Source organism: Sesamum indicum, linkage group LG11 (assembly GCF_026168435.1).
Source record: "Sesamum indicum cultivar Baizhima isolate 11 linkage group LG11, ASM2616843v1, whole genome shotgun sequence".
Taxonomy (NCBI): domain Eukaryota; kingdom Viridiplantae; phylum Streptophyta; class Magnoliopsida; order Lamiales; family Pedaliaceae; genus Sesamum; species Sesamum indicum.
This window is the reverse complement of record NC_142667.1, coordinates 16,460,861-16,480,968: the sequence shown is the minus strand read 5'-3', so window position 1 is coordinate 16,480,968 and position 20,108 is coordinate 16,460,861. Positions and strand designations below refer to the sequence as shown.

General features: G+C 35.4%; 4 protein-coding genes and 1 long non-coding RNA gene across 6 annotated transcripts; 1 reads left to right on the top strand and 4 right to left on the bottom strand.

Annotated features, from left to right (window-relative positions):
* The first annotated feature begins 457 nt into the window (after nt 1–457).
* On the top strand, nt 458–5,433 carry LOC105174564 (LIMR family protein At5g01460). Its single transcript, XM_011096708.3, has 14 exons — nt 458–1,097; nt 1,210–1,295; nt 2,127–2,242; nt 2,324–2,434; nt 2,684–2,782; nt 2,905–3,027; nt 3,399–3,461; nt 3,639–3,703; nt 3,829–3,938; nt 4,027–4,141; nt 4,222–4,287; nt 4,580–4,690; nt 4,777–4,843; nt 4,929–5,433. Exons 1-14 carry the CDS (start codon nt 748–750, stop codon nt 4,974–4,976), a joined length of 1,530 nt encoding a protein of 509 aa, XP_011095010.1. The 5' UTR covers nt 458–747; the 3' UTR covers nt 4,977–5,433.
* A 111-nt stretch (nt 5,434–5,544) lies between these two features.
* Nucleotides 5,545–8,564, bottom strand: LOC105174563 (GDSL esterase/lipase CPRD49). The gene is made up of 6 exons (XM_011096707.3): nt 8,220–8,564; nt 7,276–7,353; nt 6,996–7,136; nt 6,336–6,412; nt 6,095–6,244; nt 5,545–5,961 (listed from the first exon to the last, which is right to left on the bottom strand). Exons 1-6 carry the CDS (start codon nt 8,328–8,330, stop codon nt 5,742–5,744), a joined length of 777 nt encoding a protein of 258 aa, XP_011095009.2. The 5' UTR covers nt 8,331–8,564; the 3' UTR covers nt 5,545–5,741.
* Nucleotides 8,565–8,764: 200 nt separating this feature from the next.
* LOC105174561 (GDSL esterase/lipase CPRD49) lies at nt 8,765–11,943 on the bottom strand. Its single transcript, XM_011096705.3, is given in 7 exon segments — nt 8,765–9,012; nt 9,015–9,247; nt 9,689–9,838; nt 9,950–10,026; nt 10,236–10,376; nt 10,561–10,638; nt 11,504–11,943. Coding segments are annotated over 7 exon segments (858 nt in total). The 5' UTR covers nt 11,615–11,943; the 3' UTR covers nt 8,765–8,944.
* Nucleotides 11,944–12,105: 162 nt separating this feature from the next.
* LOC105174560 (GDSL esterase/lipase CPRD49) lies at nt 12,106–14,848 on the bottom strand. Of its 2 annotated transcripts, XM_011096704.3 has the most exons (6): nt 14,581–14,846; nt 14,119–14,196; nt 13,838–13,978; nt 13,030–13,106; nt 12,779–12,928; nt 12,106–12,527 (listed from the first exon to the last, which is right to left on the bottom strand). In XM_011096704.3, the coding sequence occupies exons 1-6, from the start codon at nt 14,797–14,799 to the stop codon at nt 12,290–12,292; spliced, it is 903 nt and encodes a 300-aa protein (XP_011095006.2). In that variant the 5' UTR covers nt 14,800–14,846; the 3' UTR covers nt 12,106–12,289. The 2 variants fall into 2 exon arrangements, with proteins under 2 accessions (XP_011095006.2, XP_088731494.1); XM_088875368.1 differs by lacking the exon at nt 13,838–13,978 and having other exon boundaries at nt 14,581–14,848.
* A 3,022-nt stretch (nt 14,849–17,870) lies between these two features.
* Nucleotides 17,871–19,395, bottom strand: LOC148785148 (uncharacterized). The gene is made up of 2 exons (XR_016062798.1): nt 19,242–19,395; nt 17,871–18,222 (listed from the first exon to the last, which is right to left on the bottom strand). It is a non-coding gene; the product is annotated as an uncharacterized LOC148785148 (long non-coding RNA).
* Nucleotides 19,396–20,108: the final 713 nt, after the last annotated feature.

Genomic DNA, 20,108 nt, shown 5'->3' with positions numbered 1-20,108 from the left:
ATCCAATGTAGTAAAAATAGAATAGCTGACGAAATACCTTATTCATAACGTTAATTCGTTTTATTGTTAGTTAATCTCAAATATGAACATGGAAAAAGGAACAATTTTTGCAGAATAGCACTATTTCAACACATCTTTTTATTAAATTGCTTCATAACATGCATTCATTTTACGTAATTATGTAGTACAAGTATTATTCAATTTTATTTCTTTAAACTATATCTTAATTTTAATTTTCATTGAGAAAGAATATTATCATTTAAGAAATTAAATAAATTAGCTTAATTCTTTTATTATACTATATTCAATTTTCTAATAACACAAGCATTAAAGCATATTAAAGTCTGAATAGTGAAATTCAAATGGCAAGTTTAATAAAAAAAAAAAAATGGCAAGTCTAATCAATAATCATCATGCATTGTATCAGTGGTGCTTTTTTATTACAGCGTAATAACATTTAATCATCCACAAAAATAGAGAAAAGACAGTCGCAATCCCAGCCCCGAAAACTCATCCTCTTGTTCATCCAACTTTCACCATCGCCGGAGCAAACCCGCCGTTTCTCTCCCTGCTTTTCATAATTTAAAAGAAACTAGAAAACAAACCAAAATCCTCCCAGAACCAGATCTACTTCCGCAAATCCAAAACAATTACTTCATTCGAATGAATCAGAATCGAAACCTGGGATTTTAAACTCATAGATTTTGAAACGGCGGAGGTGCTCCCTCATTTTCTAGCCGAGCAGAAATGGGGGATTTCAATTTAGCCCTTGTGATCGTGGCCATCATTGTGTGCGTACTGGTTTTTATATTTAATGTCTACCTCCTCGTCAATTACCAGCATCCAGATGACGCTAACCAGGCGTATTTTCCGAAATTCGTCGTGGTTTTTGGGCTCTCCATCGCTGCCATCTCCATTCTCATGCTCCCTGCTGATGTGGCCAACCGGCAGGCCTGTCGCCACGCGATTTATAACGGCGCTTGCAACCTTACCCTCCCAATGAAGGATTTGTGGCTCGCTGTTTACATTATCGACGCACTACTTGTTTTCTTTGTCATTCCGTTTGCTATGTTCTATTACGAAGGCGACCTAGACAAGTAACCTCTAATCGATATCATTTCACGTTTCAGTTTCCACGATATTGTAGTTGCTTCTTTGTATCTATTTCTAAATAGTCTTATCTCTTTTTACGTGTTGTTGGGTTATCAGGACCGTCTGGAAGAGGATGAAAAGTGCATTGCTGTGGGTGATTGTGACAGCTGTTGTGTGTGCTCTTCTTCTGGGAATTTTATATGGTAGTTTTCTACAAAACCTTCCTTATTTTCTTGTTTTTGCGGTTGATTTGCTGTTTTTTTCTTTTTTTTGGTTAGCTTCAGAGATGCTGGAGTAGATTGCTGAAATGTGAAAGATGAGCCTTGAATTACTTAATTTGTTCTAATTCAAAAGCTATTTTCTTATTGTGAAGCCTCAGCAAATTTAACTCTGACTGGATTGTGGTTACCTTAGTGCTTTAGTATTTACTGCTTCTGAAGTAGACTGGCGTTTTGTAGTGATCTTTTGCTCGTTCTAGAACTACATGTAACCAGTTGGCAATTGCATTTTGTGCCTGACACCTGACCATGTATTGAAGTTGGATGGGCATATTTGAGATGTGATTTTGTAGTAGTTGGTTTTTAACTGTTCGATTATTTTGTGTCATGTAAAGCGCATGATATCTCAAGTCAATGTTCATTTTTAGTTGTCTAAGTTCTTTTGGTTAATCATAAGCTTCATTCCAGTGTATTAATTCCTATTTCTGTAATAAAAATTGATGCTATGCTAATTCTGATTTATGCCTTGGAATTTTATTTTCACTTCTAACATGATAATCAGATTCATACCACATTTAGAATTTTAATTAATTAGCTCAATGTAAATGTCTTAATGGGTGGAAATGATTTTGCTGATAAATTTAGTCCCAACTTGCTTTGGCCATTGGATGGAGTAGTTTGTTTGTAAATTTTGTGCTGGAAATGTGATTGAGCTCCTTTATTTTTTTCTAACTGTAAATATTGGAAGGATTCCTGAAAATATTAGGCAATCAAGTGATCTCAAATAGGTATAATTTTCGGTTGAATGTGTCTCAGGGCTTGTGGGAAAGGTGGACTTCACTGTTAGGCACCTCTCCTCATCTACTGTGTCCTTCCCGTCATCATGGGACTTCTCCAGTGGTCAACAATGTATTGGAAATGGCGCTAAACAGGTAGGCTGAAGTATATTAATCATTTCAAATTGCTTGTAGTTTTGCTTCTGGATTTTACTGAAATTACATTTTGTGATTCAGTGCTCTGCCTATACTGCCAATGCTTCATCTGAGACAACATGGACTATGCGCAGTACCTTCCCAGAATATGTTGTAGCTCTCGCTACTATTGTTGGATCTGTACTTTTCACTGTATGTCCTCCTTGCAGATTTGTCACAACAAGCATCACTGCCTCGATGATGGGGATGTTTCATGATTTGCTTTCATCATTTCATGTTTACATATTCAGACTGTTTTCGATATATCATATGAAATTCTCTTACGTGCTTGCAGTCATGCTTAGATATTTTGCGACTTATATCTGCCTATGCCTTAAAACATATTTGTGTCATTTCATTTTACTCTTTGTTCTCAAGTATTTTGCACGGTGCAATCTCCAGATATTTGGAGGTGTTGGCATTGCTTGCCTTCCACTTAGTCTCATATTTTCATTTATCCGGCGTCCAAAGGCTGTTATCACACGTTCGCAGTATATCAAGGTATTTGTGCTTCTTTGTGTCCTTAAGTTTTTCCATGGGACCTAAAAGGAGGCAACTTTAATCTTCCGGCAATTGGAGTTATGGTATGATTACATGTGAGACTTAATTTTCATCTTCTCTAGGAAGCAACTGAACTGGCCAAAAAGGCTAGAGAACTGAAAAAAACAGCTGATGCACTTCATCAGGAGGAAAGGAGTGGCAACAAGGGAAGAAAATGGCGTAAAAATGTGAAAGCTGTAGAAAAGGTACGTTTTCTTTTCTTTGCTATTTTTATGTTCTCTCTTCATCTTTGTCATTTTAATTAGATTTTCCAATGTATGAGGACTATTATGACAATTGACCTTGCATATTTGATTGGAATTTCTTTGACAGAGTACTTTAGATCTCTTATGCTTGTTATTGCTCAAACAACAGTTGTTTAGGACAGTTTTGATGTTTAAGAGCTGAATCTTTTCTTCATAATTTCTTTGCCTTCATGCTTTCTTTTGTTTCATGTTTCCTATGTCCTTGGAAAGTAATTTTATTTTCTCTTGGAAGTGGAGTTCAATAATTTCTTCGCTTGATGGATTCTTTTACTGCGGAATAATTATCCACTACAAGTGTTTTTGACTTGTAGGAGCTACTTCTTCTGGAAGAAGATGTTAAGGCTTTGGAAGAGATGTATCCTCAAGGTGAACAGGTGATAGTTCTATTCAAATTATTATGCTAATAGGAGATTCTAATTCCCTTCTTCCACTCCAAGGAAAGAAAACTGAAGCAGAATGAAAAACAAAGCAAAACAAGAGAATAAAGAGGCAAAGGGAAATAGATAATGTACAAAAAATAAATGTATGATATTGCTGCCTAATTTGTTCAGGCAGAGGCAACTTGGGCTATGACTGTTCTTGGCTACCTTGCCAAACTTGTGCTTGGAGTTGTAGGGTATGTTTTGCTTATCAGTGCTGCCATGCTCATTTTGGATCTCTGTTCTTGCTTTCTGTCTTTGTCAAGCTTAATGGTTTAGACCTGATGATTGACAATGTTAACAAGTTCATTTCTTTGAACAGGTTGATTGTTTCGGTGGCTTGGATTGCACATATAGTGATATATTTGCTGATCGATCCTCCTCTTTCTCCATTCCTCAACGAGGTCTTCATCAAATTGGATGATGTTTGGGGTAACTGGGAAACTCCTGATTGTGGTTTATTCTGTACCATCTGATGATGCGATTGTTTGAACGCATGCTGGTTTTGTTTTTCTTCTAGGTCTTCTGGGAACTGCAGCATTTGCATTTTTCTGCTTCTATCTCCTGCTTGCTGTTGTTGCTGGTGCAATGATGCTTGGCCTAAAATTGGTTTTTATTACAATCCATCCCATGAAGTATGTACTTTCTTTGTGTTTGCTATTTCTTGTCTATAGCTTTTGATAGATATGAAATGACGTGTGATGTGTATTTACAGATGGGGAGCTACGCTTATGAACTCATTTCTTTTTAATGTGGGCCTCATTCTTCTTTGCTCAATCAGGTAATTATCTTTTAACTTTCTTATAAAGTTTTATATGCAATGTCTAAGGCGATTACTGGCATCCTTGAAAAGGAATCTAGTTAGTAGTAGTACTAGGACACCTTCTATTCAGTTTAGTGCAAACTGTCATAGTTGTGATATATGAAGGTTGGTGAATACTGATTTAATGCTTTTTGTTTCAATCAGTTACTATGCACTTTGGTGCTGTATCTTTATTTCAGACTTTGTGCTTGATCAGAGTTTCTGCTCCTGTTGAACTTTTGAATTGAGTATATTCATTGTGATCATGCAGTGTGATTCAGTTCTGCGCCACTGCATTTGCCTACTATTCCCAAGCTACCGCAGCTCAAGAAATATTTGGTCATACATTGCAATCTCTACGGGGAATCAAATATTTGTACAAGTCAGTTAACATCCCTGCATTTGTCTTATTCAATAGATTTTTAGTATCAGAATCTCGCGGTACTAGTAATACTTCTGCTGTTGCAGGTATAATGTGTTTCAAATTGCCTTCATTATTCTGGCGGGTCTCACATTTGTATATTATTCAGCTTTTGTAAGTTCTCTTACCCTTTCTTTTCTGTTTTCATTTTGATTTGCATGAAGCCTGAGCTCAAAGCTGTATATGGTGTAAATTTCAGGGATGGAAAAGAAGAAAGCCTAGTGGTAGATTACAACTTTCTACATGAACGTGTCACTGTAAACAGATTTAACACTTGCAGCCACCGGACTAGTCCATTATTTTACAGAGCAATCTTTTATCTCGGATTCACTTGGCTGGGTTTTGTTTTGATTTCATTGCTTGGAGAAAAGACTTAAAAATCATTTGAGAGCCAACTCACTGCAGCAGAGGAATTTCCATGATCATTCTGTTGGGCATTGCTGCTGTTGGATGTGCGGCTTTCACTTGTTTTGCCCCTGGTGTATGTATCAGTCGTTTGATTATGTCGTAAATTGCATATTGTGAATTATTGCTGCGAGAAATAGATGATTAATCTTCTTATACAATACAATCAATGAGAGAGAGAGAGAGAGAGAGAGAGTTTGTCCAGTAGTCTGGTCGCCGTCAATCTTGACCAAGTAGCAGTGTTTCTTATTCAACCTATGAATACCATCTAATCTATAACTTTTTTTGCTGAGTACCAATGGCTATCAATCAATGTCAAGGTAATCTGTAGTTCCAGATTATGTACCATGAACATATGATGTTGGATAGTACAAGAATTTGGTCGTTTGAAGTCCCCAACACAGGAAATGTAAATCAACTAAACCTTGCACTGATGTGACTCAGCTTCTTTTGTAAATCTGGATAATGATTGGTTTCAAAGTAATTTCAGATCCAAAAGTACAAGTATATAAAAGGAAAACAAGACCATTTGGAAGAAAATCTTGATGATAGTCATTTAATCCTTTGCCCAGCTACGTAGCACCTCTTTTTTAACCTTGTATTGAGGCTAGATATTGAGCCACTCCTTCTGCCAAGTACAGATATGGCCAGAAACATTTACGGTTGTTTTACCATCAGGACCAACAACATAATATGGTGAATCCTCCGGAAATTCGGATGGCATTGACAGCCAGTAGAGACTTGGTTCCCAATCAACCTTTTTCAGGACCTTGAGCATCTCCTTCACTACAATTTTGGACCCATCGGCTGACAAGTGTATTCCGTCTCTGCAAGATAACCCCCATAAATATACGATAAACTTTCATGATTTATGGGCCACAAAATAACTATCCACAAAGAAAATCAATAGCTAAAATGAAGAAATGACTCTCAGTGTTGGCTTAGAGAAAGTTCACTGACATGAAGCAAGCGTTGGCCCAATCGTCTCTTTGCTGTATTGCTGTCCAAAGATTTATGGCCTCAACATCCATTTCTTGGCAAAGTTCTACTAAAGCTTCAGAATATATACGACAGCCCTCGTTTGTCCTGGCTTGATCATCAAGTGCATTCCTGGTTTTAAGGATATGTAAAGAAGGTTTTCACTGAGATCATAGGTTCTGATCCAAAAATATTCAACCAAACGTGTTTAAGTGTTAATTACCCAAATATTTCATGAATTTTCGCTTCATTCACGGGAGGAGAGCTAAGGCATATTACCCTTGTTTTATCTGAAAGACTCTGAAATTGATTACAAAATGGTCAGAACAGATGATTTATTTTCAAGGAATACAAGGAGAGTGTGTCCGCAGATAGAGTAATTTGGCTTATTCAATATAAACTCAAAACTTTCCACTTAATAGGGAAAGAACAAAAGAACAGATTTTTGTCTACCCAATACCATTGCAATTCTAGATAAACTCCGAACGAGGTCATCGGAAATCTAGTACACATCATGTCAGAAACTATGACAACCAACTATATGCTCTTGCGAGCCACTTAAACATAAGCAAGCAATGTAATAACCGAAAAGTGACTAGAGAAATGCCACTTCCATATTCAATGGAAACAAATGCAAAACTGATTTTGTTGCAAACAGAAGCGGCTTTTCCAACAGTAGCAGAGCCGACAAGTTCTATTAAGGTACATGAAGTTACTAGTATATATCCAAGAGAAACTACCACTCCAATAAAGTCCATGCCGTCTAAATTATATATTATTTGCCGATACTCTCGCTGGTACGCTGAATATCAGATGCTATTAAATACACATGCATTAGCAGCAATTTTTGATTAATGACTAGGCAAAGTTATACCGGACAAACCTTGATATGATCAATAATCTTTCTCATGTTCTCCACAAATTCAGGAAGAGGGACATGAGCACCCAGGCCACTTGGGTGAGCTTTTGTTGCGTCATTACCACCAAAATATACTACCACCAGAGAAGGCTGAACAGCTGCATCCTGAACTCAAACCATAAATGAGAAACAACTTTACGTAAATAAGCTAATATGTATTGGCCTAGTAGGAGGAAGAAATATATTGTTCTGAAAAACTGATGAATAATTCGATACTTCACAAGATTCATTATCTGACATGTACCTTTGGGAAAACCTGATCCAGGACTTCAAGAGCCATCCTCGTGTTCCAACCAGAGTATCCTCGCAAGACAAGGTCCGCCTTCAACAATTTCTCAATTGTAAGTAATTGGTCAAATTTGTTCTTTAGGGAAATACTTAACAGTGTAATAAGCTACATGATCCTTTGACAAACCACCACGGAAGAGTTATGTTCACCTTATGTTTAAACTTTAAGCAGGTAGTCTCCTCAGATTAGGAGTAAAACTACGTGGTATACCCCACCAAACTTAGGGAAGAACACAAATCGTGGTATGAAACATAACATCATGTTTTATCAGAGACAGGCATCACACAACTTGCCATAGTTCATCTATGGTGGTTTTCCACCATGCAGTACAAAATCTCAGCAAACAAGAGAATAAGTAATTGGAACCTTCCATTAACATCAACCTCTACCATCATCAACAATTTGAATGGAAATCAGACTCCTATACAAGGCCAAAGTTCAGTTAACCATAAGACCACCATACTCCATTATATTTCTGGAAGTTTTTTTCCTTTCTCCTCATGGTAGAATATAGAGAGATCCCAAACTGGACTATGTGATTAACTACAAGCGAACTAATGTCGACATTTCTAAGCCCCAATTTGAATTGCAGCAGTCCACACAGGCGTTAATTCTTAGCAAGTTATCTCTACAACAAACTCCTCCTACAAATAAAGCTTTCACTTTTCTTCCTTACAAAATCCCAAACCTCCTATGATTGAATCCAACAAGCAAACTAGCAATTTCGCATTTCTAAGTTTTGGCTTCAATATCACCCAACAAATTGCCCTGATTCAGAAGTTATTAAGAAAAGCCCAGAACCAGAAATAAGCTCTCAAATCTTTGCCAATCAAATTAAAGATAGCCAAAGGATAGCAATACGCCAAATGAATCATGAAGTGAAGCAAGAAAAGTTGTACCTTGCGAGCGTAAAGATCAGCCAGAATAGCACCCCAGCCTCCAATATTGTAGGACATCTGAACTATGGATGACCCGAATAGCACGAACTGTGGGCGACTCGGACCCGCCATTTTCCAATCTTCTTCTTCTGCAACTTTGTGCTGTTTGTCCTTTTATACCAGTTGATGAGTAGTTGAGTTTGCTTCTGCTACTTTGGATGGTAGGTGGAGGAAAGTTGTTCCTTTTTTGGTTGAACTTTGTCGGTTTGCATTAGTGATCAAGAGGATTGACTCGCTGTCATATCTTGACCATGTTCATTTGTTGTATTCCCCTCTTCCCGTCCATTTTCATGTGGCTGAACTCAACATCCAAAGACGAAGAAATTCTTTTATTTAATTAGTTTAGTTAGTTGTAAATTCCTTTTGTATAAATTCAATAGTTAGGTGGAAGTCAAGCTGAGACAGGAGTTAGGTGCCATCCCTGAATTTGTAGTTGGATTATTTCGCTGTTTTAGATATTGTTTTTGACTCAGCAACGCAGTAAAATTCTCATCCTTGTAATAAAGTTTAAATTCAGAACAAAAGAACTTTATTTCCACTGTTTCAGAAGCGTATATGACCCTCCAAATCAGAGGTTCTTACAAGTATATCAATGAAAGTTTGGGGCAAAATATGAAGCATTTGGAATCAATATACTGATCAACTCTGAACATCAATGCCCAATAGCCTATATCATCAATCAAGATTCAAGAATCAATCAGAAGAAACTCGTATTCTGAGTTCAAAAGGGGATGGAAACTGAAGACTTTGAGGTGAAGGCTTCAATTTCTTTGTCATCCATCCACTCGGTTTTCCATTGAGAAATAATATCAGAGACATTAATGGTAGTTTTGCCGTCCGGCCCAACTGGGTAATATGGTGAATCCTCTGAAAATTCAGCTGGCATTGACATCCAATGCAAGCTTGGTTCCCATTCTGCCTCTTTAAGTACCTTCAATATCTCCTTCAATACCACTCTACTCCCGCCGGAGGTTAAATGGATTCCGTCCCTACATAAAACCATGTATTCAGGATTTTCATGAGAACAGCCTTAAATTTGAAACAGTTTCAAGAGAACTTACAAAGAACGAGAAAATAAAGAATGGGATTCCACTCCACCGAAAGCCTTTAGTCATGCATGAGACGATGGATCTGCTATACTAAGTGATCATAGTAAAATTATTCATTTTCTATTTAAAGCCATGGGAATCTTCGCCAAGATGTAGGCATTAATAATCAATTGAAAGAAAATTGTCAAATCACGAGGGATCGGAACAAAACTCATGGAGTAGGACGGGGGCTGAGTAACCAAGCTGATAGTGTTTTTGTCATCTCTTGGTCCTGGTAGTTTTTGTCATCTCTTGTTATTTTTTCGGTTTGTTATAGCCACAAACGTACTTTATAAAGATTAATGAATATGAAAGTTTGTTTCGTACAAAGAATGAACTTACGCTAAGTAAGCTTCTGCCCAATCATCTCTATGCTGGAATGCTTTCCAAAGATTGATGACTTTTACATCCAATTGTTTGCACATGTCAACCAAAGCATCAGAATAAATACGGCAGGACTCATTTGTGCGTTCTTGCTTATCAAATGCGTTGCTGTAGGAACACCGAACATGGAGAGAGTCAGATACACACACACAGAGAGCAATACCAGATGACTCTCTAAGACCAAATCTGATACGTAAAACTCAATTAAGTTAAGATCACCCGAAACATTGGCGAATCATTGCCTCATCTACAGGAGGAGAGGTAAGAAAAACTACCCTGGTCTTCTCCGAAAGACTCTAGAGGTGTAAAAGATAGTATCAGGAATCACTTGTACTGAGTAATTGAGAAGAGGAAGAAAAGCATCTATATGTTTCAATTGTGTCGTATAAATCTGGTCACTCACTTTTTTGAGGACATAAATCATGCTCAAACAGCAGAAAACATAATCAGTTTGCAACTTTAGAAACATAAGAGGATACACGGTATGACAATAGTATTGTGTTACCCTGAGATGAAGAGCAATCTTTTTCATGTTTTCAAGATATTCAGGAAGAGGAACATGAGGGCCTAGGCCACTTGGGTGAGGTTGCATTGCATCATTGCCACCAAAATATACGATAACCAGAGATGGCTGGTCAGCTGCATCCTGCAGTCAATCAAGAAAAATGTTGTGAATGGAACGAGGAAAAAAGTGTAGCACAGGTTGGCCAGAAATGATTTTACATTTTGGCAAGGTAAGGTAATATTCATCAACCTACTGGCAAAAGGTATATAGTGGTCAGCATGGTGGATATTTCAATATACTTGGTTAGTAGATGCACTTTGTATACCTGTGGGAAAATCTGATTTAAAACTTCAAGAGCGTTTCTCGAATTCCATCCAGAATATCCTCGTAATACTATGTCTGCCTATGGGAAAAAATAGAAAATCAATATTTATCAGGAATAAATCTTTCTTGAAGCCAAAAAATAGAATGAAAATCAGAGATGATAACGTTGGGCATAGAAGTTCTTATTTTTCTTGCAACTTGTCTCTTTTATTAACCATTTCCTTTCTGTCTTTCCTGCAAATTAGAAACACGACCGACGTAATATCTAGTAAAGGGCCTTCTATCAACTCTCCAATCATGACTTGGTCTCTCTACCTTTTTGTAGCCTATTCTTCTGATATTTTCACACTGAGACATCGTTTTATCTGGTCAGCACACGAATGCATCATTTGTTCACTCAACTCAACTATATCATTCTCTTAATACTTGTTTAAGTTAGATTAACAAAAATCTTCATATCCCATCAAGTATTAACATAAAAACCTAAACTAAATGAACATTAAATGAACAGTAACCTTAACAATCCATAAATAGTAACTTTCTTGTTGAAACTACTTCGATGCTAAGAAACGGGAGAATCATACATAACCGATGTAATATTTTATAAGTTCCGTGTCTTTATGAGAGGACACCCATTAGACATAAAAGGCAAAAGTATTTTATCTCGCAACATTCACATGAGCTAATTAAACCAATGAAAGTTAAAATATGAATAGCTGTTGACCCCAAAATATACGCAAAACTACGTTTCACGGAACAGCCGAAATCAAAACTATACGAGGCCTGCATAATTTGTTTCACAATCATCAGAAACGGATAAAGTTGAATGCGAGCAAGCTCTTGGAAGTAAACGCATATGCACAAATTAAACGCCAAAGTCTAATATGCGATGTACTATTAGCTGCTGAAAATCAAACAAAGTGATGGAAGAAATGGATTAATACCTTCCTGTGATAGAGGTCAGTGAGGAGAGATCCCCAGCCCCCATCGCAGAATGACATCTGCACTATGGACGACCCGAACAGGACAAATTCTGGTCGACCAGGGCCAACCATTTTGCTTTCTGATCTCACTCACTGTGTGTCTGTGTTTTGCGATAACAAATGATAGGAAGACGCACTCTGAGCTTTCTTGGACTGGTGAAGTGTAAAGAATGGGAGTCCTGGACAGGTATGTGAGGCCTTCGAAGAAGGACGATTCCTCCTATACGGGCTTTTATCCTATACATATACATATAATTATTCTTGTGGGCTAGAAGAGCTATCCATATGGGTTTTATCTCCCACAGACAACTTGTGAGCTTTCTTGCATTCCATTTAGCTGAAGGAATTTTCTTGAGTATGTGTGCGTATGTATTGGCAGGCATTTGCTTGGAGCAAATAACTACCAACGGCAATAATTCATAACTGCCAAATTTCTAATTACAATTCCGACCCGAAAAAATGAAAAAAAGGCACAAAATATTTGCAATTCTTGAAATGGGTTTCGCTGTCCAATTTGAGAATATATGCAGAACGTTTAGTTAGATATGTAAAAATTCAGCAGCTTATAAAATTGGAAGCCAAGATACTTTGACCAATGAACGCAATATTTCGAATTTAATTACAAGACTAAGTTTCGTGTAACAAACACTACATAGATGTGGGATTACATGAACTCTTAAGAACAAAACAACCATACAATTTCTGCATTATATTTGTTGGATACAAGAATCTAGGTAGACCATGAGCTCACAGCTTTGAAGTAATGCCATTCTTCATCCACTCAGTTTTCCAACTAGAAATGGCATTAGAGTAGTTGATAGTGGTTTTACCATCAGGACGAGCCATGTAATATGGTGAATCTTCCCCAAATTCGATTGGCATTGACATCCAATGGAGGCTTGGTTCCCAATCAGCCTCTTTGATAACCTTCAATATCTCCTTCACCACGATTTTGCTCCCTTCAGGTGAAAAATGGATTCCATCCCTACAAAAGACAGCAGTCAGATTGCGTATCACACTTGAGGACAACTCCCGGAGTAGAAAGCAACAACCATCAACAGATAACTGCACTAAGCTGTATTTAGTTCCTTCCTCCATATCTTGGTCGAGTTTTAGAAGAAGATAAGTGATTATCACTACATCTAAACTATATTGCATGTTTTTCCTAGTGACAAACAGAAACATCTCTAGAAATGAATGAATTTTTGAAAAGCATAGGATAAAGCACGAACTTACGTTAAGCAAGTTGTTGCCCAATCTTCTTTTAATTGAATTGCCGTCCAAAGATTGACAACTTTAGCGTCCAATTGTTTGCACAAGTCCACCAAAGCTTCAGCATATACACGGCAAGATTTGTTCGTCCGATCTTGATTATCATGTGCATTACTGGTGTTCAAAAGACAGGGAAGAAGAGCACCAAGTTTTAAGATGGTCAAACTCTAACATGGAAAGAAATAAAATAAAAAGTAAATTTAGGTTTAGATCACCCAAAATGTTCACGAATCATTGCCTCGTTCACAGGAGGAGAAGTAAGAAAAATTATCCTTGTCTTCTCTGAAAGGCTCTGCAAATAGTGCTAATTACTACATCAGAATGCATGAAATTAGTGTTGTTGGGAAATTGGGAACTGGGGGTCTACAGGGGCACAGGTTCAGATTACGCAATACTATAAATCTATCGACATTTCTTTAGGACAAAAGCATTTCTGAATCATTCTCTAGAACAACAATATTTCACCAATTTCCTGGACTGCCTCCTGGAGTTCCCATTAAACAATTTCACATCTAAACAAGCTATAACCAAAAACTACTATTCTTCTAATATTGACTGGCATGTTCTCTGCCATCTCAACTATAGGTCCTTACAAGCTTTACAAAGGAACACAAAGAATGGATCAAAATGAAGTTTATTTGACAGAATCAGTATATCTCTCCAACTAGTGCCCTTAAATATAAACTGAATGCATTATTTCAACATTGCTTCATGCAAACTTCTGCAGTTGGATAAAGACAAAATTTAATATAAATCCTATGGTTTGATATGTGCTTCAGAACATCTATTTTTCTTTTGATGGTAAGCAAAAATATTGATACCGAGAAAACTCAATTTATGACCAATCAAGCACACACACACACACACACTCTATTTAACATATGACAAAGCTGGTCTTTGGTCCTTTTGCTCACTGCTTTTGCTGGAGTTCATAAATTAACAAAACCTTTGTCTTCCTACCTCCCCATTTCCAGAAAAGCATTCTTTAAAAGGTAAAAAAAAAAAAGAAAGGCACCATCGTACCTTGAGATGAAGATAAATCTTTTTCATGTTTTCAAGATATTCCCGCAAAGGAACATGGGCACCTAGGCCACTAGGGTGAGGGTGCATTGCATCATTACCACCAAAATATACTATAACCAAAGATGGATGAACAGCTGCTTCCTGAACACATTCAAAGTTTTGCTGAGGAAAACGTAAACAATAACGTACAGATTTTGTTAAACAAAAACCTTTCTTTTACTTTCAAGTTGGGGTAGATAGTTTCACCAAAGAACCGAAGATTGAGTTTATCCAGCTAATACCTTTGGGAAAATTTGGTACAAGACTTGAAGAGCGCGCCTCGAATTCCAGCCAGAATATCCTCGTAGTAATATGTCTGCCTAATTTGCGAGAAAAATGAAATTCTTTTACATGGAGAAAATCCTCTGTGAAGTTAGTTTACACCAACACCAATTACTTCGTTACCACCACAAGGCAATCATAAAGACTGAAAATCCAGTTCCTTTCTTCTTCTCTTCTTTCAGAAATTCATTAATTGGAATCAACACAGTAAATAGAATTGATTACTTGTCTAAAGCTTGTCCCCCAAACTTTCATGAAGCAAGCAGTATTCGCAAACATCCTAATCTTCCTTCAGTAAATCCTAAAATACCAAACCCATATAGGATTTCTGAAAAAGAGAAAAACCGTCTGCTATCCACTTGCCACAATCAAAAGAAGAAAACGGAAAAAAATGAAAGGCGAAAGAGCTATGAATCAGGTACCTTACGATCGTAGAGATCAGCAAGAATAGCTCCCCATCCTCCAACATTGAAACTCATCTGAACAATGGACGACCCGAATAGCACGAACTGGGGTCGACCCGGCCCAACCATTTTCCTCTCAGCTCCAATGATTGATGACTTATCAGTCCTAATTTGACTGATCGCCTGATCACTCTCACCCAAAATTCTCGAGCTCATCATCAATACTGGTTTCGTCATTTCTTCCGCCGTGTCCTTTTCTAGCACCCACGGCACGGCCTGCTGTTAGAAAGATCAAAGCCTTATTACTCAGAGTAGTTGGGCTGGACTAGCCCATAATATTTTTCATATTGGGCCAAGTACAAAAATATAATTAAAGCCCAAAACAATAATATTCTGCTATCGGTGGGCCCAGTCTAGCAAAGGCTGGCTCTCTATAGAATGGACATTTCAGTCTTTTTCCATCCACCTCCACTTTTTAGCCAACGCCAATTCTCGCAGCAGGTAAATTTGTCTCTACATAAAAAAGAATTGGAGGACCATTAGTTCAGGTCCGTACGGTTGGTTTACAGCGACTTGTGTGGTTTACTACGTAGAAAACCACGAAAGTCGCAGTCAATGGCCTCCGATTTATATATACATAGGATTCTCTTAATCGTGTTTGGGATATAATGTAATTGGTTGGTGTTATCAACCCTGTAATGATTTAAAGTAACAATTGTTCCGGGCAACCATCATATTAGTTTCTCCATTCCAGGCTTCTTATTAATTATATGTAAGAAAATAGATACGACACGTCACATGATTTATGCAACCGATAACCTACATCAACAGTATGCTTCTTTAATTTGTCTATGTCTGTTTTTTTGTATTGTCCTCAATCCTTGTAGATTATCTTCACACCTTTTTTCCATCTCATATTTTTTAGGCTTAAATGCATGACATTTCCTTATTTTTTTTAAAAATTTGCTAAAAATCCTCCTCTATTTTTTCTATTAAATTTAACTAATAATCTTAATTTTTTCACAAAATGATCATTATACCTTTACTTAATATATATTATTTTTTATTTTAATAACCATTGGATCTGTATTATTTATACTAGGTCTAATCAATTAATTTTAACAGTTAAATTTTAATTTAGAAACAAAATCAAGAGTTCATATTTTATTGTCTAAAAATATATATTATAAAAAAATATAATTTGAAAAAACAAAACAAAACAAAACAAAGCTAATCCCCACCACCATCCCGCTGTCCCCCCCTCCTCCCAATCACCGCCACCGCACCCCCACCTCGCCTCCTCCCTCCTCGCCCAACACCCCACTGCCTCCTCCGGCCTTCAATCTCTCCCCAAAATTTGGACAACATCGTGGTCGTCCAGAACAAGCAAGTGTGTTGTTGCCCATTGTGCCATCCTCGCCTTTCTGTGGGCGACGCCTATGGTCTGGGCGATGGCAGCCGCCTTAGTTTTTTTTTTTTTAATTTTTATTAATTTTAATTATGTTAATTAAATATATTTTAGTTATTTAAGAATAATTTTAAATAATTAAATATACATTTTTATTAATTAAAAATATTTTAAATAATTATAATAATTATTATTATACTTAAATTATTTTAAACATATATTTTAATTAATTGAAAATAATTTTAGAATTAACAATTATAATTTTTAAATTTCAGTTTTTAACAATTATAAAAATTATTTATAATTTAATTTTAATTTTTTTATTAAATTTTAAAATTTCAAAAATTTATATAATTTTTTCATATTTTTAAGTAAACATATTTTAGAATAATTTATTTTTTAATAGATGAAAATGCAAAAAATCACTCCACAATAAATAAAAATATATATATACATGTGAAATATATAAAAGAAAATTCAAAAGTAAGGTGAAAAAAAACATCTCCAAACCACAAGGAGCGCATGTAATACACTTTCCGTTAATTACTAACAGAACGGGTGTTTTTTGTTGTGTTTTCAAAATACACGGGAGATTAGCAAATTTCGAAAATATTGGGGGTTTTTAGCTTTTTCAACAAAACACATGGGATAAAATGCATTTTAGCCTATTTTTTTAATATTTTATTCAAAAGTAAATGCTTTATGTATGTATATTCTCAAAGAATTAGGTCATATTTGGATCCAAGAATTAGACATTATGAATTTTAAATTCTTAATAATAACAATAATTTTAGATTTGAAGGATTTAAAATCTTTTAATTCTAAGTGTAGGTATTGAATGAATAAAGTTATTATTTAATTAATTAAAATATTAATGTAATAAAGGGGGTATGCATGTAGTTAATATCTAAAAGATAATTGAGGCAAGGAGTAGCTAAGCAACAGCGAATAGTGAAAAAGGGGGACTGAGTCACAGTGTCCTTGGAGAACAGACATCAAGAAAAATCACCTCTTTCTTGTTTGGCGTATTGCACCAATATATATTATTCCCCAACCGATGTGGATGCCATCACATGGATCTAATGGCCCTTTACAACCAAATAAGATTAACTTAATTTTAACCGTTGGATTTAGTGTGTGTATATATATGTGTGTGTGAAATTGAAAACAACAAGTCAAAAATGAACAAAAAGTAGATGGAAGAATAGAGATGTGCGGTGCAGATTGGAGTGATTTGAATTGGGGTGGTGGACCGGTGATAAGAGGATGTTGCTATTATAATTGATAGAGACGTCAGTACGCTTGTTTACATGCATGCAAATTTTTTATAAGAGAGGCAAAGATATGACTGTCAAGATCTCTCTCTCTCTCTCTCACACACACACACACACACATATATATATATATATATATACAGAGATATGGTCCGACTCCTACCCTTCGTCAATCACCATTCAATTATTAAATAGACGGGTAAAATATAATCAATTCCATTGTGATATTACAAATGTAAATTACCGCATATAAGAAAAAAAATAATAATTTATTTTTCTTTATTTTTTTAAATTGCAACAATTTATTTCAAAATGTAGCAATTTACCTCCTTAGATAAGAAGTGAATTGCTATTATTTTTTCACGGGAAGGTAATTTGCTCATTTACAATTTCATAAGGAAATAAATTGCATTAAACTCTTAGACAAATGCTGTCATGTTTAATTTGATATTGTAATTTATGTCATGCTACTCTATTCTACATGTGTACATAATGTTTTAAAATTATTTTAAATAAAAAGGTGTATATAATTTTTATTATTGAATAAAGTATATATAAAAAAAGATAATATTAAAGGTATTATTTGATTAGTTTTTGAATTTAAATGTAATGAAGTGTAACCTATAAAAACAGAAATGCGATTACATCAATGGCTCCAATTTGGAGATGATCTGATTACAGCAAAATTGTTTTTTGTGGTGAATAATTGAGGTAGGAGAGCATATTTTCATTAGCGGCAAAATGCGTATGAATGAAAAATTGACCTAATGGAATAAATGGGCAAGAACAGGAGCTTGTTGTTTTGCTGGGCGACCCATCCGTTTCGCATAACCAAATCAAGTACCAAACGTGTCACTTGTTTAACTTCTTCCCCGAAATTTCCAGGAAGTTTCATGAACTACTGTCAGTACAGGGCCGTACGTACAGAAGAGGAGATGTCTTCACATTTCACTCCGCTTATGCTCATTAATCAATCTCCTATTCACGCAATTTAAACATACATGGATAATTACACCCACATTCTCGAAAAATTTGATATAATTATACTTAAATTATTTGTGATTTAAAAAATTATATATAACACTTATTAGGTTGGGTTTCGTCTAACAAATAAGTCTCTCAATTAGTTAAAATTCACTGAAATTGCGGATATTAACAAAAATTCAGAAAAAAAATTCTATATTTACCCCTAATTAACTTATTAATGACTTATAGCGGATCAAATAATTTTTTTTATGATCAAAATACCCTAATACGTTTTCACGCGTTAATGCATGTTAAGAGGTATATCTTAACCTTATAAGGGTAGTTTAGTTCGAAAAAATTTATTTGACCTCAATAAGTTAATAATAAGTCAATTGGGGGTATATATCAATTTTCATTTATTTATTTTTGTTAATATCTGTAAATTCAGTGAATTTTGACTAACAGATAGACTTACTTATTAGATGGAAGCGAACCTCAAAGGTGTTAGATATAATTTTACAAAACTATAGAAAATTTATATGTAATTACACTCAATCTCAGAAGAAGGAAATGTAATTATCCTACACATATATTTACTTGCCATTTTTAGGTAATATTTTTAGGCACTTGGATTGAAGTGAATGAAAAGACCAATGGCACATATAAATGTGGATAAAGCATGGTTGGATCTTTACCTAAATTGAGGATACACCAATTCATTATTAAAACCTAAATCTAGGTAAGAACTGAAAATAAAAGTGTTATATATATATAGTCACGAGAAAAGACCGACTGATTCTTTTTTATAACTTGGATTATATATCATTCTAAGTGATTCGGATTAATGTTTTCATTTTATTTTTTATTTTATTTTATATATACACATTATATATATAAATATTACGATGTTAATTTTGTCTGAGTAAATATTTTAATATAAATAAATAAAAAATTAAATTGGGGGCGGCGTCGTTGGTCCACAGCCATATTGCCTTGGATAAAAATGTCCTAGGAAGAATTAAAGGACGTACCTGCAATAAATGAGCTTCGATCTCTTTGTGGAGTAGTTCTGAAGCGTTGGATGATTTTCATTTTTGGCTACGAATCAGACTAATGAAAAAATGGGCATCCCATAACGCACGACTATTTAATTAATTAACAACAGAAATCTTGCACCAAAAACGTTTAATTGTTTATATACTACTATATATAGCTTTCTAGGTATAAGCTATATATATATAAGAACAAAAAATGCAGCTTCCCGGAAGATTCACTCATTTATGTATATATATGTATGTACTGTACATACTGATTCGGATCGAGATTTGTTAGTCATCTTGAGCATCTTCGAAATAGTGTTTGGGACCTCAAAAAAAAGTAGATTGTTAGATATGCTGGAATGTCTTCAACTAAGATCATTCGATACTTGAGTTAGTATAAGACCGAGATAGAAGAAAACGATCTGAATGTATTTAATGTGAATTTGGGTGTAATAAAATGTCTTATCATAGACGAAGCACAAATGGTTTATTATAGGGTTTAAAAGAGTCCACTTGCATGTGACGCGTGTTTTGATCTTACCTTATGTGTTGTCAAGCATATCAACTGCTTAAAGAAGCTGAGTCCTTGGAGCTGAGTCGGGTCTAGAAGGGCACGCATCTTTCACATGGAGTTGTGATAGTTCTTTTCTCTTGATGGGTATTTATGTAATTTCTTTAATAATAATAATCTCCCATCACGTACACGTACACGTACACATACTGTCTACACCTACACTACACACATGCATTAAGATTATTAATTCACACCCTCAAACAAGCCAACAAAAAATTTGTATGTCCCACGAAATTTGTGGATATTTATACCATTTAATGTGAGTAATTTATTGTAATAAGTAT